The 20,000-nt window shown below is 39.4% G+C and overlaps 1 protein-coding gene across 1 annotated transcript in view; it reads right to left on the reverse strand.

The window, feature by feature from the left end:
- Window positions 1-8,099: 8,099 nt before the first annotated feature.
- Window positions 8,100-20,000, reverse strand: part of LOC134323448 (collagen and calcium-binding EGF domain-containing protein 1-like) — a 17,965-nt gene continuing 6,064 nt past the window's right edge. Inside the window, exons 3-12 of the mRNA XM_063004975.1 lie at window positions 19,785-19,865; window positions 12,306-12,358; window positions 11,400-11,534; window positions 10,560-10,697; window positions 10,312-10,454; window positions 9,978-10,092; window positions 9,748-9,878; window positions 8,914-8,949; window positions 8,783-8,818; window positions 8,100-8,282 (exon numbers count right to left, since the gene is read on the reverse strand). Of these exons, the coding sequence (XP_062861045.1) occupies window positions 8,100-8,282; window positions 8,783-8,818; window positions 8,914-8,949; window positions 9,748-9,878; window positions 9,978-10,092; window positions 10,312-10,454; window positions 10,560-10,697; window positions 11,400-11,534; window positions 12,306-12,358; window positions 19,785-19,865 (1,051 nt within the window). The remainder of the gene's footprint in view (window positions 8,283-8,782; window positions 8,819-8,913; window positions 8,950-9,747; window positions 9,879-9,977; window positions 10,093-10,311; window positions 10,455-10,559; window positions 10,698-11,399; window positions 11,535-12,305; window positions 12,359-19,784; window positions 19,866-20,000) is intronic.

The following is a 20,000-nucleotide window of genomic DNA, read 5'->3' on the forward strand; positions in this document are numbered from 1 at the left end:
TTTAGGTTCCAGTCTCGGCACAATCCAGTTTGAAACAGGTAAAGTGTGACAGGTCGGAAGTCACATGACCACATTGTAGAATAATTACAGTGAAACTGTCGCCGTGTCCTTAGATCCTCTCACACACTTCATTACACGCCGCATGAAAGAGAGAGTGACCGCGTTAATGTCCCGCCCGTCTCCAGGGCCCCGCCGGGCCCCGCCAGGCCACGCTGAGTGTCCGGTCCCAGGTGTGTGTGACACACTCAGGTATGCAGCTGCGTGTGGACTGAAAAGAAACACACACACACACACCGAACCCAGCACAGCTCCTCACCAAACACGCTGCACTACAGCTGACGGGCGCAGGCGTGGCGTACAGAGACACGCCGTCTTCACACGCCAAGTCATTCTTAAATCCAAACACACACACACACACATGCAAACACACATACACACATACAAACACACACACACACACACACATGCAAACACACACCACACTCCACACACACAAAGTGATTAAGTTGAGAGTAATTTAACATGGTTCGATTCTCTGATACATTACTCAAACTGAATTTATGCTTTTATAAATCATTCACATCAGCAAATGAAGCATCATTAAAGGTGAATAAAAGATAATAATTAAATGATTTTAATTTTAGTCCTGGAACCCACTGCTCTGCAAAGTTTAGGGTTTTTTTTGTATCACATTTAGATCGATTTATTGAGCCTCCATGAAGGAATCAGGGAAACTTTTAAACTCTTAATTCAGGGAAACTTTTAAACTAATTAATTCATTCATTAATTTTATCTTCGTATGGTTGTTTTTACACTTGCACTTTGTTCTGAATGTGAAGTCATTTAGATTAATACACACGTCTGGGAAATTTATCAACTGCATATTTTTATTTTTAAATGTTATGTTAAAGTGAAGCTGTAGGCCGGAGGTCTGAATGCTGCGGTAGATGTGATGATATTTTTGATGATATTTTTGTCTGTTTTATTTGAATGTCCACATTTTTGTACCTTGTCCAGGTTGTTATGTCACTTTGTGTGATAACATCTAAAACTAAATTAGTTCAGGTCACTCTGACTAAAAATAAACCTGCACTGATCTAAAACCTGATAGCTGCTTTGAGGAATGTAAAACATGGCGGGATTTGGTCACAGATCATTCTGAACCCTGCATGTTTTTAAAAAATACGATGTGAGTTTTAATGCTGTTTCAGTTTATTTTGATGATCTGTGGTGTGGCAATTAAACTCAAACACGTTTTTATAAAATAATCTCATGTAATTAAATTAGAAAGCATTTTAGGTGGGAATCAGTCATGTCTCACTCCTCAGGATCTGATCACCACTTATTTTATTATTAAATTTCACAATTTAATTGTTTCTTTATTTTTTACATTTACGCTCATAACACTAATATGAACTGATCTGAACCTTCACCCCACAGAGACACCCCCCCCACACACACACATGCTCACTCACAAACACACACACACACACGCACACGCACGCACACACACGCACAGAGTGAACGACAGGCAAACACACACACACACACACACGCTCACACACACACACACACACACACACACGCTCACACACACACACACACGCACACACACGCACAGTGAACGACAGGCAAACACACACACACACACACACGCTCACACACACACACACACGCTCACACACACACACACGCACACACACGCACAGTGAACGACAGGCAAACACACACACACACTCACGCACACACGCTCACTCACACACACACACTCACGCACACACGCTCACTCACACTCACACACACACACACACACACACACACACACACACACACACACACACTCTCTCTCTCTCAACTCAAACTCAAACTCAAAAGAAGCTTTATTGGCATGACAAATAAGGACATTCGTATTGCCAAAGCAAGTTACAGGGAAATATAAACAATAAAAATAAGAAAGATACAGAACAGTTACATGTGCAAAAAATATAGAATAGAATAAAATATTAATAAAAACAGTGCAAAATAATAACAATAAAAAGTATAATATTTACAATAATGAGGTAGTAAAACAATCAGTTTGTGCGTGTGTGTGTGTGTGTGTGTGTGTGTGTGTGTGTGTGTGTATGTGTGTATGTGTATCTCTCTCTCTCTCTCTCTCTCTCTCTCTCTCTCTCTCTCTCTCTCAGGAGAGTCTGAAAAGTTTCCTGTTGAATAATCATGAATGTTCTGATTTGTAATCATGAGCTGCTCCTCTACTGAACATCTGAGATCTGAACACACGACACGATCAGAAGTTCAGACTTTGATTAATCAGCATCAGTTCAGGTTTAGAACCAGAACAGATCACGATATAAGAAAGAAAAAAACATTATAATAGAAAATCACTGGTGGTTGGTGGACCATTAGAGACTGGAATGTGTTTGACATGTTCGTGTTTGTTGAACCCTCTGTAATCGTTTAGATTCACTTTATAAGTTCTGATTAGAACTTTATTCTCCACACAGTGTTAAAACTGAAGCTGTGTTAAAGCAATGATTATTTATAAATTTAATGTAGAGGTTTAATTAGTTTAGCTGTGAGGTGTGTTTGTGTCCGCTTGTAAGTTTGATCATTAGCATCTAGCTGCTGTGTTTATTGGCTAATTAATACACAGATGATCCAAATGGTTGCTGTGTCGGACTCATCAACAGCACAGCAACATGGTGAGTTGTTGGTTAAAGTGCTAAAATAAATATATTTTAATCTTTAGTTGCTTTATATGGTTATTTTTTATTGTTTATGAAAGATTAGTTTAACTTGCTAAAAGTGACACAGACTAAGCCAACAAGCTCTAAATGTATAAAAGGTTTTACACTTGTACGGCTCTTGGTCCTTCAGGTTATTTTACGGAAATTAAGATGCATTTATAAGCTGCACAACCAGAAAATATTTACAAATAACATTTATTAATAATGGGTAGATATAGTTAAAATAGTTACACCTATTAAATTGCTAACTAAACTACTGTACAATGGAACTTGGCTTAGTTTTTGCAAAAATGAAGTTAGCGGTAAGTGTCTGGTGTTAAACCTTGTGTAAGTTTCTGGTGTTAAACCTTGTGTTAATTTCTGGTGTTAAACCTTGTGTACGTTTCTGGTGTTAAACCTTGTGTTAGTTTCTGGTGTTAAACCTTGTGTAAGTTTCTGGTGTTAAACCTTGTGTTAATTTCTGGTGTTAAACCTTGTGTAAGTTTCTGGTGTTAAACCTTGTGTAAGTTTCTGGTGTTAAACCTTGTGTAAGTTTCTGGTGTTAAACCTTGTGTTAATTTCTGGTGTTAAACCTTGTGTTAGTTTCTGGTGTTAAACCTTGTGTTAGTTTCTGGTGTTAAACCTTGTGTAAGTTTCTGGTGTTAAACCTTGTGTAAGTTTCTGGTGTTAAACCTTGTGTTAGTTTCTGGTGTTAAACCTTCTCCACACAGAATGACAGTGAAGGAAATCAACAGCGACAAATCAGTGCTAAAACAACAATAGAGTGTTTGATGTTTGATCACTTTTTGTTGTCTGACACATGAGACAGGAAACTGAAGACCAGCCAAAACACAGCAGGAGGTGAAAACACACGGCTTACAAGGGTGACATGGTGGGTGGAATAGTAGAAAGGAACTCATCTGGGCCCCTAGGTGAACAGAACCATTAAAAAAAAAACAGAGGACAAGATTTAAAGAGAATCGGGACATTTGGGGCTCAGAGCCCCGGGTTGTACAGAGAACTCAGTGTCAGATTCATTAACATTCAACATTCCAACACCGTCTGATTTTCAGTAAAACAATGGCCGAGTTTTTAAAGATCATTTTTAATCTTTAAGTCCTGAAACCGACTAGGAAGCAGCTATGGTAGTATATATAATATAATGAAGTGTAAACCATCACAAAGTTCTTCCCCTAATGACTTGGTGTCACAGAAGTGGATTTTTGGATTCTTGGCCACCAGAATAAAGTAGAATCCAGAGCTTAATCACTTTTTGGTGCTGGTGCTTAATATGATTGAGATCTGGTGACGGTGAGGACCGTTGAAGTGCACAGAAACCAGTTTGAGATGATTTGTGCTTTGTGACATGGTGCATCATGGGTATCAATAGCTGGTTGGTAGCCATTATATGATGGCAAACTGTGACTATAAAAAATTCACATGGTCAGTAAAATTACTCAGATAGACTGTGGCATTCAGACAAAGCTGGACTGATATAAAGGCTTGAATGACCATTACCATCACCATTCACTGCTAACACAAAACAGGCTGCGTTCATGGGTTCACGCTACCAGCAGAAAAATAGAGATGCTGCAGTTTAGGGCAAAACTTACATTCATGTCGTGTCAAGACTCAAATAAATCAGAAAATCAGTGGTGAGGGAGGGAGGTGCACTTACTTCCTTCATTACCACGGGACAGTGGGAGCCTAGTGGCTAGAGATTTGGGCTGTCAATCAAAAAGTTGAGAGTTTGAATCCTGGCTCTGCCATGCAGCCACTGTTGGGCCCTTGAGTGAGGACCTTAACCCTCTTGGCTTCAGGAACGCTGTACAATAGCTGACCCTGCGCTCTGCAGGGTTTATTCATCTCTTCCTCTTATTAAAGCTGTGTTCGAGTGAAGAAGTTGGAGAACTTTGCATCCTTCAGGTTTGGAAATGAGAAATGATGTCATAAATCTGTAGACTTGAGTATTTGGTACAAACAGTCCATGCAGGTTTTACACGTGCACCACTGGTCAGTAATGTCTGACCCGGGCATCCTGAATGCAGAGTAAATTATCTGCATGTCTTATTTTCATATGTTTCATAAATACTGTAATACACACACACACACAAATATGCAATTTGAACATGTGTGTGTTTAAATGTCCTGTCAGCCACACCCTCTTCTGTGCAGCAGTGACATTGTTGACATGTTGCCAGGGAAACAAAGTGTGAGAAAACATGCGTGCGTCCATCTCGAAACTGTGTCAGAGTCGTTCAGTCTCTAATAAGTTTCTGTAACACAACATTTCTGCAGAATCACGACTGATCTACAGTCCATCCTCTCACGATCACACAGCACAAAGAAAACGATTGCACTTGTACTTAAACGAGCACAGAAATGACTAATCAATGCTGTTAATATGTCCTGCTATTCACATCTATAACAGCCTCCACTCATCTGGAGTGTTCTCAATGTGGATTTGTGCTCATTCTGTCATTTGCATTAAGATTTGTTTTTGACGTTTACTTTTAGGCCGAACAAACATCTAAAAATGTTAATGAAGCCATCAATGGTAGTTTGTGTGAACAGGTTTTACTCCCTCAGTAATGTACACATTCGTTAAACCTGAGTTTGCTGCCACCCTTGAGAGGATTGTTTATATGCATAAGGCACAGAGATGAAACATTTACACTAAAAATGTCAAAAATGTCATAAAAGTGTTTACCAGGTCGATTACTGTTGTGTGACGTGAAGGCCTGGCTCACAGTGAACATCTAACCTGATCTCAAAGTGGCTCAGTGGTCAGGGATCTGTGCAGGCCACTGAAGCTCCTCCACACCAACCACGTCTATACGGATCTCACTTTGTGCATAAGAACACAGTCATGCTGAAACAGGAAGTAGCCTTTCCCAAACTATTGCCACAACGTTGGAAGTCTAGATTTTATATATAACTAATTTGATACACCTGTTAGTAATTTTTGGTCATGTAGTGAACATGATGCAGTCCTCAGGAGTCTGTGACTTTGTAGAGGAACAATGTAAACATTTTTCATTTCTATAAAATCTAAGCTTTGTCATTAAACATTTACATGAACACAGGCTGGCCTTGTATTAAAAAATGCAACCTGAAACCTGAAGACGAAGACAAAGCAATAATAATGTAAGCTTCTCGAGATCTAGGACCAGTGGTAATCACGTTGCTGTCCCAACTTCATAGAGTGTTTTGCAGGTATTAATTTTTACATTTGTTTATGTTTACAAAATACAATGAAGTTCTTCTGTAAAAACAGTGGGAATCTTTATTGGTACCTTCAGCAGTTAAACTAAGATTGAAGAGAATTAACTAATCACACATTCTTCTTGTTATTGCATTGTACAAAATGTCCCAACTTTTCCAGGTATGGTGTTTGTACATTCCTAGAGCTCAACATTCTCAGGAGTCCTTTACTTCCAGGGATCTACAGTCTCAAGAGCAAATGAACCCTGTCAAGTCAACTAACAGCACTATTACAGGAAATGTACAGTAGGTCTAAAGCACTTAATGAGCACCCAGGGTTACAATGACATAATGACATAAAACAACTCACAGAGAATCTTTTAGAGGCTGAGAGAAGTGTGGACAATATTTAATTCAATTAAATAATTGTTGACCAAATAAAGACAATCCCTGAAATTCATTAAATCCATTAAATCTATTAAATGTAGCCCTATACCTGCAATAAAACCTACATACAAACTGCTCAATTCTAAAAAAAATTTCAAGCTGGGGGGCTGTGTCGCAATCCACACACAAAATCCAAAATTCCAAGGATACTCAAAACAATAACCTGAACATTAGTTAAAATAGTATTTAGGATGAATTATTAGGAACATTGTGTAAATAAGTGGTAAATAGTTGTGTGACGTTAGCATTAGCAATCACAGTTTAAACACAGCGTGGAAGTTGAGATGAAAAGTCGCTCAGGCTGCGCGGTGTCTCCCTCTGCTGGACGGAAAATATTATCATTTCAACATTAAAATGTATTTATGTGCCATTTCTAACCTTTCCAAATCTGATGCAAACAATGATTTACAAAATACATGTTACAGTAATTGTGTGAGTGTGTGTTTTGACAAGATTAAGATATATTCATGGTTTTTTATTTAAGAAATCCCCTTCAAACACTGTGATAATAAAATAGGATTTTATTGTATTACATAATTAATAAAGAATGTGTCTTACAATATATTGAAACAAGATGATAAAACCATGATGTGCCTGCATTAAAAAAATATTTACAATTAAGGTACAAACAATCTCCAACAGATTCAGTGATGTAAAAAGTACAAACTGATTATTCTGATTCTGTCTGTTTTTGCATATTTATCACACTAAATCATTGTAATTTTTAGATGACATAACAAAAAGGACATTTTGTGAAACACAATTGCATTAATTTAAGGCACAGAATTACACAACACTTACATCATTCCACAAAGTTGAATCAGTTCATCTGGACACAAGTTTGTTGTAGAGAAGTCATTCGGATTGAGTGATGAAACGTATCTCTACAACAAACTTGTGTCCAGATGAACTGATTCAACTTTGTGGATTTGTGTACCTGGATTATTGAGCATGCATCAACAGACTTACATCATTGTTGTACAAAAAAGTAATTACACCCTTATTTGGTTATAACACGTTCACACCAATGATTCCATCTGAACACTTTATTCTATTTTTGATTTAAAGTGTTTCACACAGGATGTAATGGAAATTTTGTCCACTTTTCTTCTCTAAATTTTAAATAAAAGACACAGCCAAGTTTTTAGCCTTGAACGTTCAGGTCTCATCACGGCGTCTCTGATGAGTTTAAGTCCAAAGAAATGATCCTGAACGGTTGGGTTAATCGCTTAGGTGCTTCAGAGCAAATGTCAGATAATCAGAGACTCATCTATTTTTTCCTTGGTAGGCAGTGGTTTCCTCCATGCTATCCTGCCATGAATCATATTTTGTGTCTTTATATAGATTCTTTCATATTGTGGAGTCATTAACACTGACTTTAGGAATGACTTTCTGTAGTTTATAAACTTCTTTCAGGATTATATTCAGTGAGATGAATGATACATGAATGCATGTAGTTCATGTGAAACATACATACAGGTTAAACATTCAGAGTGTTTTGAGATAATCATTCTGTTTTTTTACTTTATCTCTTTAGCATCCAATACAACCAGTTAGTTTGATTTGATTTTAGCTTCTTTCAACAGTAATATAGGGGTCACAGAAGGATCTTCAGTCCAGGGTTGTGGTACTGAACCCAGCCAGACAGGTTTAAGTTTTACGCTGGTTAAAGCAGTGGGTGCTTCTATTTCACTGGCGGCTCCTTTAGATGCTCCTTTAAGGTCACGTATTGAGCAGCGAATCTCTTTGTCCTGAACCCCAGTCCCCAAACTCATTCACAGAGTTCGGCTGTGTATCTACAGACAGTTCCCTCCTCTTTCCAAAAACCTGCTCCTGCAGCTCAATAATGTCGTGTCTGATATCAGCCATCATCAGCAGGAGGAAATCAAACGATCCTGGTGGTCCCTAAAACAGAAAGAATACTTTATATATTAATACATACACAAAGTTTAATAACTGGTATAAGACCTTTTTAATCCCTGGTTCTGTCACACTGGTGTTTGTTTGCCTCGTATCCCCTGAACTGATGATGGTGGGCGTATCTGACCTCAATGAGCTTCAGATTTTGGGTTGCATAATTATGACAATGGTGATCAGAAAAGTGTGTCTTGTGTTTTACTCACTTCCTTATTATAAGAGATGATATTTTCTTGAAATTCATTTAATTGAAGGTTAAAATTTACTCATATTATGAGTGTTAGTCTAAACTAATTACAAATATTTACTTATTCCTAAACCAGTGGTGCTAATCCTTTTAATATTTTAATTATATTAGAGATGCAGGGGGGTTAATTTACTTAAACTACTACAATGTTTTACTGAAAACAAAAAGTAAATAATAATAATAAAATGTTAAACAGCTCAGTCTGCATTAGTAATGTTTGATGTTTAGTGTTTGGACTCACCGCTGGGCCTCTGGGTCCAGGAGAACCTTTTTCTCCCTGTGGACCAAAAAAACATCAGATTCATTTATAAAAAAACTTTATAAATTTATACAAGCACACACACACACACACACACACACACACACATGTACCTTAAGCCCATCTCTTCCAGGTGCTCCCTGGGGTCCCTAAAAAACATTAACAAAACTGCAGATCAGAATTTGATGACTGAACAGGAAACTCTGTGTGTCTGCGTATAAATCTGAATAGAACAGTAAATATCTACAATAATAATATTAATATTAATAACAATAATAATAATAATAACAATAACAACAACAATAATAATAATAACAACAATAACAGTAAATGAATGAAGTATTTCCGGATGCTCCCGTTAGCGGGCGCCACAGCGGAACTTTTCTCAGCACTCAGTGTTTGATTTGGCTGGATGTCATGAAGCACATTTACATCCTAAACCACCAGAAGGTTCCAGACATAAACACTGTGGTTCACTGGTCTTCTGGTTAATCAATAAAATGGCCAAAAGTATGTGGACACCTGACCATAAGCATGTTGGACATTTTATTCCCAACCTTGTTCAGGATTTCACCACCCACATGCAGCATTAACAGTCTCCACTCCTCAGACTGATGTTGGGTAAGAATGTCTGGCTCTCAGTTAGTGTTCCAGTTCATCTTAAATTCGCTTAATGAGGTTTAGGTCGGGACTTGAACCTCAACCTGATTCACCCCAATAAAAGCTAAACTTCTTTTATACAGATGTACTTTTCTGTCTACAGCAAACAACCAGTGAGACCAGTAAAGATAATTGTACCTAAAATAGATTATTTAATAAACTTTACTTGAGCAGGTGAGGGGATACATTTACATTTACATTTAGGGATAGAACGGAACTTGTACTGTAGGGAGCGTCCTTACACCATTCACATGCTATATGAAATTAAAAAGTTAGTAAGAACTCACCACAGGCCCCCTGCGTCCCCTCTTGATATGCTGTAGGTCTGGTGAGGGGCCCATGGGCCCCATATCACCCCTTGGCCCCTGTGGACCTGGTGGACCCCTGGTTCCATGATCCCCCTTCTGTCCTGGAGGTCCTTCAATTAAACAGAAAATATTGTTTTACCCCTATAATAAAAACAGGGGTGTTAAACTAAACCCATCAGCTGTAGCACCGGTTCAGTGCACGGTTGTACCTGGCAGGCCTGGGGGCCCAGGGGCCCCTGGAGAACCGGACATGGTGTCATGGACTTTCCCCACTTTACCAGGATGTGGTTTTTCACTGCTGTTAGATAAGTGGAGTGGAAGCACCTACACACAGACAAACACAAAAATATTTATTTTACTGTGAGAGAGAAACTGGGAGAACTGGGACGTTCCTGTTCAGCATTTTCACCACTGAACCAAAACCAGTAAGATAATGGAACTGAACCAGTACTGTGCAATACATGAAGGAGGGTCGAACCAAAGCTGTGGTGGGGCATGAATGTGTGTGTGTGTGTGTGTTACCTGTGTAGGTGTGTGTGTTACCTGTGTAGGTGTGTGCGTGTGTCCCAGGCGGAGTTTGAGTTGGTGTAAACTGGTTCTCATGTTCATGATGTCCTGACAGGTGAGAGAACAAGAACCTGAACTCATCTGAGTATCAGATTTACCTGCTGAGTGTACTGAAGAGACTAAACACACACACACACAATTTATATGTGAAATAACTGTACAAAGTAAAATGTAATGCATGATCACACACACACACACACACACACACACACACACACACTCACGTTTGTGTGCAGGTATGCAGGAGCGCTGATCTGCAGCGAGTGTGTATCCAGTGTTACAGTGACAGAGGAAAGTTCCGGGTGTGTTTTCACACAAATGATCACACAGAGTTCCGTTAGATTCCTCACACTCGTTCACATCTAAACCAAGAGAACAAAAAGCTTCACTAAAAACAACAGAGGTGCTTTTATTATCTCATCTTTATTATTCATCAGAAAAATCTTAATAAACTCGAGAAATTAAAGATTAAGGCCGAGAGAAATGAGCCACAATTCAACCATAACACTGAAAGTTCTGCCATCAGTGGCGTCCAAAGTACTAATAATTTAATGTGTGTTGTCCCCAAGATTTTCCTCTACTTATATTTTAATCATTTCTACATGATCAGTACAAAATACTAAAAGGTTTTATGTGTGAATTAAAATGAATAATTGCTCTGAAACTAAGCAGCCAACAAGTGTGTGTGTATGTGTGTGTGTGTATGTGTGTGTGTGTGTTTATGTATATATGTATGTATGTGTACGACCATGACTTCAGTAGTATCAATAGTTTTTACTCTGTCTGGTATGTAAACACTGTTGGGATTACCTTTAATTTCACTGTGCAATTACAATAATGTCGTCTGTATATCAAACACAGAAATAAAGAGCTGAACACGTGTTTACTTTTACAGTGCAGTAAAATTATTTTTGAAATACAGCTCGGTAGGAAGAACAAACATTGAACATGTTTTAGCTGCTATTGGTGTAAAATAAAATACATATATTTTTTAAATATCATGTGACCAAACCCATTAGAACACACTGATGTAAAAACAGAGTGACGCGGTGGGGTGTCCTGACCTAGGCAGTATGGGTGGATGTGCTGCCGGTGTCTCTCTCGATCAAAGCGATAACCGCTGTAACAGGTACAAACCACTCGCCCGAAATTATCCATACACTGCTGTTCACATGGTGAGCCTGCACACACGTCTACACCTGTACACACACACACACACACACACACACAATATATATATATATATATATATATTGTAGCGTCACCGCTAGGGGGCCGCCACGGGCTTTACCCAGAAGCCCTTGCGGCCATGCTGTCCGTGCTTACCGTGGCCGTGTATCCCAGTGTTGGGAGTGGGGTGGCTGCGGTGAGGGCTGGATAGGCAGCCTTAATGTTTGTCTGTTGTATGAATGTATGTGTGTGTGAATGAGTGTCTGTCCTAAACCACTGAGTGAACTGCCAAGGGCAGCTCACACGCGGCCCCGACGCTCTCCTTCCTACTCGCCGGTGCCACAATATATATATATATATATATATATATATATATACAGTATATGTTCATATCTACAGTATTAGGACACTTTTCTTCTAATTACTGAATTCATGTGTTTCAGCCACAACAGTGTGATTAATTATTTATATGAAAGAAGTGACATGCTTTTTAGGGAAGGCCCTTTCCTGTTCCAGCATGAGCGAGCTCTATAAAGACGTGAAGAAAAGCTCGGTTTAAAAACCAAGAAGCTCCAGTGTCCTGCACAGAGCCCTGAGCTCAACACCACTCAACAGCTCTGAGATGAACCGGAACATCAACTGGTCAATTAGAATAAAACATCAATCATGTGACCGCATGGAACTAATCATGTTATTATTAGAAAAATAGCATCACTGACAGAGTAATTCTGTTGAAAACTTCAGATAAAGAACATATACATAATGCTAAATGAAGGAAGTAACGGCAGGATTTTACCTACTTTCTGGTACACACTGACCCATCACGAACCTGAAGTCCTTACAGCACTTCCTCCTGAGACAGAACATACACACAATTAAACGCTTAGATGGATAAATAAATAATAAATGACTAAATGGAGGTGCCCAGGAGCTGCAGTGGTAAAACTAAACTAGCTCACTATCACTGGGATCCAGGGTTCAAATCCCCAGGTGGGTGAGTGGAAAAATGTGAAGATGTGTGTGAGTGTGTGTGTGTGTGTGTGGGTGGGTGGGGGTTGGGGTTTAGTAAAAGCTCACAACATACTCAATAAATATTTAAAATAGGGAATGATCTTTTTGTTTGTCTTGGTCAGGGTCACGGTGGGTCTGACTAGCTTGGAATCACTGGGCACAGTGTAGTAGTAACATACCCTGCACTGGATGCCAATCAGTCACACAGACACCCCACAGATTTAGCCAATCAGAACACCGCTGCAGATTCGAACTCTGGATCCCAGCAATAATGAGCGAGCATAATTCACTGCTGCTCCACCCGAGCGCCCAACGTTATTAAGTTATTAGTAATTAATTATTTCATTTTAATTAAACTCTCTCAGCTGTGTAAACTAAAAACATTCCTCCCTGTAGCAGGACGACCCTGTCACAGATACATCAGCACTTCTTTATTATAGTTTATTATTTGGTGGAGTCGAGATGATGTTATTTTCATAATAAATCATTTAATTCATGTTATTTTTATCAGAAAATATTCAGTGGGAGAATGAAAACCATCAGGACTGAATATAAACTCGACGGTGTCCTGATGAATCTAATAACACGGCGGATTGTTTGGAGGACGAGCAGCTGCATCGAGCATCATGCTGCTTCATAAATAAATCCATCAGCGCTTTTAGTTTCTCTTACAGCTGAAACAACCACAAAAACAACAAAAAACTTCATTTCATTTATGATTTTATTTATGATTCTTCAGTGTGAACGAAACAGCAGTGAAGTTCCACTGTTCATAATAATATGTGAGAACACAAGGAGAAAAAAGTCAGGAGTAAATTATTCATTTATTTATTTACTGCTGTAACCTGGTCAGGGTCGCAGTTAAATGAGTTTAAACTGAAAGTTAAACCCAGAGTTCAGACGGAGTGTTTATACCAGGAGTGAAACACTGTTAGAGAAAGTTCTAATGAAACCAGAAGTTTCTGACTGATGAGGTTCTGGAGCTCCACGGGTGAAAAGGTTCGACCCTCGTGGATGTTCTGGTGATGGAGACGGAAACAGAGTAAGAAGGAACTGATGGAGGAAGTTGTTGACATGTGAGAGAGAAATGAAGACACGGAGGCAAATCGTTTGAGAAATTTATCTTTCAGCCACTAAAGCAGCAGGTCAGTGACCTACAAACACACCAGGACAGGAAGTGTGTGAGAGACACCAGGAAACATGGAACAGGAAGTTCTCGTCTTCTTCTACATGTGGTAAAGTGTTCTTCATACACACGTCTCTACGGGAACCTTCAAAAGAGTCACGAATCAATTCTAATGATTCATTGATTTAACACTCACAAACACACACACACACACACACACACACACACACACACACAATTACACACACACTGTCACTCACACACACTCTTTCACTCACTTACAGACACTCACTCACACACACACACACTTTCACTCACACACACACACACACTTTCACTCACTTACAGACACACTTACTCACACAGTTGTAACTGTAACTGGGGATTAAAACTGGCTTGCCGGAGCTGTGCGACACCAACACTTTCTCCTGCAGCACAAACACATCACAGAGTGCCTGTGTGTCAGTGTGAGGTTTTACTGCAGCAGTTAAAGTAAATGGACGCGACAGAAAGAGTGACCGGTGTGTTTTTGTATAAAGTGCTTCACTCTGTTTATTTTCTCAGTCAGATCACTTCCAGGATTCGACCCCTCGGGACTCATGAAACAGAGGATCCATGCCTGAAAGAAAAAGGGTTTTGCTCCAAAAACATCATTCACAAGCCTCGATGTCCATGTGTCCTAGAGTTTGGGAATCTGTGCATGAAGGGTCTCGGTCACTAAGATAATAAAAGAACCCAACAGTGACTCTAAAGAAGTTCCAAAAGTCCTACATGCAGAGATCTGAGAACCTGCTGGGTGGACGACCTTCCCTACAGGTCTGAAAACCTTTTGGGTCAGATCACAAACCTCCAGATTATCAAGAGAGAGAGGAACCAGACTCTATATTTATGTTTCATGGATTTCACAAAGGTTCTTGACCTGGTACATCATGATCAGTTATGGATAATCATGCTTGAGATGGTTTCTCCTTACACCTGGTCCAACAACATGCAGGCAATCACACATCAGCACGGTTCAGGGTAAAAAAGGGGAGTCTGGCAAGGATGTACCCTCTCACTGTGTCTGTTTAACATCCTTTAAGGACTCAGTTAGCATCATCACTGAGCTCTGATTGATGAGTCTTGTTCTGGCCAGTAGCCACATATGGATGAAGTCTGGACACTGAAGAAAGACGCATTCAGAGAGAACAAGTGCATCAGAAACCTGCTGAAAATGATGGAGGAAGATGATCACCACTGAACTAGTGTACGAGACGGCCAGAACAGAACAGGAGCTCCTGAACCACATTTAGTCCCACATGTTCTGTTACTTTGGGCGTGATGAGGCCCCACATGAGGACACTGAAGACGACGTTACTGTGAGACAGAAGACGAGGAAGATGAGAAAGACGAGGAAGACGAGGAACGAGCTGGATTGACGTGGATCACATTATCAGGTGCGTCTGCTACAGTCAATACGAGACAGAGGGCGCTGGAGAAAGCTGATCCGTCTGTGCAGCCAACCATCACAAAGCCACAACGGCGCAGTGACATGATGTGAAATAAATATCTAAGCTTAGTTTCCAGTAACTGTGAGTTTAAAGGTTTTCAGTGTGATAAATAGTTTTTATTGTTGAGGTTGATTCAGGGTTTTATTTTTACAGCTTCATGTTTACTGGCTGGATTGTACAAACATCTGCAGTGAATCAAACATGCAGGAGGATTTCACAAGAAATAGTTTGAACTTATTCACAGTCAGACGTTCCAGTCTGAACGATTATAAGCTTTTATAAGTTTTATCATTTATAACTCTTAATGGTCTTTAATACAGAGGAGCCTCCTAATGAGTGACTAAAGCCCCACAGTCACACTATAAACGCTCACGATTGTTTCTGAAATTAGTGTCTAACAAAAACACCAAAAAGAAATCATGATGGATCCGTCCTTCCCACCACTGCTGAGATCACGCTTTAAATTCATGTGTTTCAGCCACAACAGTTACTAACAGGTGTAACAGATCATTGATATAAAGAAAATGATATGGTTTCAACTTTGCAGCAAAAGTTTAGGGAAGGTTCTTTCCTGTTCCATCATAAGCAAGCTTCATAAAGACATAAAGAAACTCCAGCACAGAGCCCTGAGCTCAACACCACTCAACAGCTCTGGGATGAACCGGAACATCAACATCACTATCAGTGCCCAGTGCTGTCATCTGCTGACTGAATGGACACAAATTCCCACACACAGGCACACTCCAAAGCCTTGGGAGAAGCTTTTCATAAAAGATCACATAGAGGTCCAGTACAGCAGGTGAAATGGTGGTTGGGTGTGTGTTGCTTGGTAATATACTGACAGGCTCCGTACCCACCAGGACCCTGATCACAATAAAGCAGCTATTAAGAATAAATGATGAAATAAACAAGTGAATGTAAAGAAAATAAATCAGCAGGAGTTCCAGCACTGATAGGTGGCCGCATGCAGAGACTCTGACCCACTGTCACTGGAATGTGACCCCCATCAAAACACACTAATGATGGACAGGGGGTGAAATGCATGATGGGATTGAAAGGTTAGGATCAAACAGAGAGCAGCGGATCAGTGGAGTGTGGACTGGACAGGGTGGATTTCTCTTGTGTGTGTGTGGGGGGGCGGGGGGGTATGTCTGAGGTTTTCACATCAAATCTCCTCTTCATTCACACTGACTCTCATCTTTTATTTACAGAGCTGTGAAAAAGTATTCACCCTCCACCCGAATTCTTCTGCCATTAAAATTTATTTCAGATCTTTAAAATTTTATCTTTAAAGATAAATAAACAGGATCAAACACAAGCATGCTGCTTTTAAATCATTCCATTTCAGTTTCAGCACAGAGGGCAGAACGTTCCTCCTCAAAATGTCCTGCTGTTTGTGTCCATGAGTCCATGATGACGCTTCTACATCACGCTCCACCGTGGTGATCAGATTCTTCTGCTCAGGAGGTTCAAACCGCTGATCCATGTGGACAAACAGGTCCAGTATTAAACTGTGTCCTAGAGCCCTGCAGTCCTGTCCAAACTCCTCCTGAGGATTCCAGTCCAGTCCACCCTTCTTGTGCTTCATGGTCCAGAGTGGTGTGCATGTTGGAGTCTGATCATGAAGATCTGGGTTGTTAAGGAGTCTTCTTATGGATCCACTGACACATTTGTCCAAGGCTTCATCATATATATATGACACATCTACACCCAGGGTCTGTGGTCACTGTCTGGTTCCCAATACAATGAAATAAAATTAAAAGTGGCAGTAGAGGTTCTGAATCCCTCATTTAAACCCAACAGCTTTTCTTCTCACCTCAGTCTTGCGTCTGATCACAATGTGACACAAGTCACCCCATAAAGCACATGGGGGGGGGGACCTCTCCTGGTTCCCATTTCCTGTGTGGAGGTCTTTACAGCAGCAGCTTTTAGTTTTACACGACCTCCGTCTGCCAGGAGCCGAGTCCACCGCGTCATGATCAAACGTAACGCCACGCTTGAAGGAGCTTTAATGCAAGAACGCTCACCTATAACCTTAATAAATGCACAATGCCTGACGACCCCCATCATCATCACGACCCTCCGACAGAGCGTGTGTGATACGCTGAAGTGGGTGGATCAGACAGTTGCACGAACAGTAAGATGAAATGTGAAACCTGTCGGACTACAAATGCACAAAGTTTTTCAGCTTCCACACGCAGTAAATAAAGGAGTCTGTGAGTCTGGGATGGAGCTCGTTCATTAATAAATGTCAGATGCTCCATGAACCCCCTCACACAGGGACAGACGACCTTAAACACACTCAAAATCAAAGACACAACCAGATTATCTTCGGTTTAGAGTTTTTACTCAGTTATTTAATGGGCTGCCAAGACTTACACATTTGTATTCATGTGTTCAGAAAGAAATAAAAACCGTTCTTAGGACTGTTGATTAAGTGAATGTCTGAAATCCTTGTAAGCTTTCTAATTAGTGATGATTCTAACATCGACCTTTAAATTCAGATTACTGAGACACACGTGTGTGTAGGGAGAGATCAGTCTTTAGACAGACCCTGAGATTACTGATCTGTATCTTCTATATAAAAGATGGGAAAAACAAGTTACACCTAGGTAACATTTAGAGAAAATAATCCACCTACTGGCAGGAACAAAACAATACAGAAGATGCATGCCAAACTCCACACAGTCCAGAGATCAGAACCCTGATGGTGTGAGGCTTTAACACTGAACCTACTGATAAGACTTTCAAGAAGACTAAAAAGGCAGCGTTATGTCAGCTAAAAATATCAGTTTAATGAAGTGGTTTTATTTATTTTTGTATTTTTTTGAAGAACAGCCTTAAAATTAGAGCAGAAAATTTCTGAGCAGTTAGATGACGACTGTTAAAACATGAAGAAAACGGCGCTGGTGCTGAAGAGATACAGACAAAACTGAGAGGAAGCTTATTAGTAAACTCAGTTCACACTGATGTATCCTCGTCCTCTTACTGTAAAGACAGTGTAGAAACGAAAGCTGGATAATAAAAGCAAAACAGTGGAGAAACAGAAGAATTTACTGTACACGCCTAACTTCTTCTTCAGAAGAAACATGAACACCAACGACCACAAAATGTTTTACTTTTATTTTCTCACACACATCTAAGTTCAGCACAAACATCTCAGACAAACCAAAGCAGATAATTTTATTATAAACATCAGTGATACGAGCTCGGCTCTTTAAGCTGAATAATGTGGATGTCTGCACAAATTTTCCTCTGTCTACATGTCCATCATTCTGAACAAATGTTTGTGGTATTTGATTAACTAGAACTTAGTAAAAGTTGCAAAAACATAAAACTTATTGTTTGATAAATTTTCAGTTTAATAAGAGGATGATAATAAAAAGAAAAGCCAGAACAATCATTTATAATAAATTCTGATGTAGAGAATAAATGACAGATAATAATGTTAATAACAGTCTTTCATTCTGCAGCTGCCTGTGACTGTTGCTAACATGCTAACAGTGTTTTCAGTGACAGCCTCAGGAGTTTAGGTTTGTTTCTGTTAAAAAGTTGTATGCATCGCTGTGGGAGGCAGACGGAGCGACGGAGGTCCAGACGAAGGATTGATAGTACTGGGGACGTAAATGTGGCCCTGGGTTGGTCTGGTTTTGCTCTTGTGTTAGGAGGGACGCTTTAATGTTATTTATTATTGATCGTATCTGGAGCTTAAAGTATCGAAGTCTGATCCTGTTTCAGTAGAGTCATTTCTTCATCACACACAATAAAGTGGATTATTTTATTACACACATGAATGCATTCTGACATTCTTATCATTTCAAAACCTCCTAGATTTTTGTTTCTCCTGTGTAGTTTATTAAATTAAAATCTGGTCTTAATTACTGGTGTGAATAATTTAAATAAAAATCTTTGCTGGTAAATATCCTACATAGTTAAGTAAGTAATTTTAAATAGAATTGTCACTGTTGATGAGAAACACAAAGGGTTAAAGATTGATCTCGCTGTGGCAGTGGAAGCCTGGGTGGTGGTGCTTTGGGCCCTCAATCAGAAGTTTTAGGGTTCAAATCCTGGTTCTGCTATGAATCCACTATCGGTCCCTAGAGCAGTGTTAGCTCAGCAGTTAAAGCTACTAAACTAGTAATCAGAAGGTTACTAAGTTGGGCCCCAAAGCAAGGCCCTTAACTTCTCAAACTGTATTTGGGCACAACTGTAAGTAATTTTTGGAGTACAGTGTCTGCTAAATGCAGCAAATGTAAATGTAGGCACAGAGACCATACAGTTTTTAATTCTGAATATTAAAGTCCTGATAAGATTCTTTGCTAATGGTAATAACAGTTCATATAAAGTGAAATAGTTTAGACTTTTTAAGATTTAATTGTTCACTGTCATTACAGCTTCAGTTACGAGCTCCTCAAATTTCATTACATTATTTATTCAGAGATTTTATACGCTGTCTGTTTCTGGTCTCAGTTTCTGACGTGTTTTCTGTTTGTTTATAATATTGTAAAGAATTTTACTAGATATTTAGAGATATTTCAGCAATGGACTAATTAAAATTTTTTTTTAAACATAGTTAGCAGGTTAGTTAGATCATATCATTTATCTTTACAACTTTTACTAAAGTCAGTAGGAGGTGAAGATCTGAATCTTACCGGAGACACGTCCCGTTCTGTCCTCCAGCTCTGATACACGAGTACTCCACCGTCAGGATCTTATTATCAGGACACTCTTCTCTGTCAACACCAAACATCAGCACAATCATTATATAAATATATAAATAAAATAATACAGATAATTTTATATTTAACTTTTGTTTGTTTCTTTTTTGGATTTTCTGATTATGCATATTTTCCCCAGTTTCCTGACAA

The sequence above is a fragment of the Trichomycterus rosablanca genome, chromosome 11 (assembly GCF_030014385.1).
Source record: "Trichomycterus rosablanca isolate fTriRos1 chromosome 11, fTriRos1.hap1, whole genome shotgun sequence".
In the NCBI taxonomy this organism is placed as follows: Eukaryota; Metazoa; Chordata; class Actinopteri; order Siluriformes; family Trichomycteridae; genus Trichomycterus; species Trichomycterus rosablanca.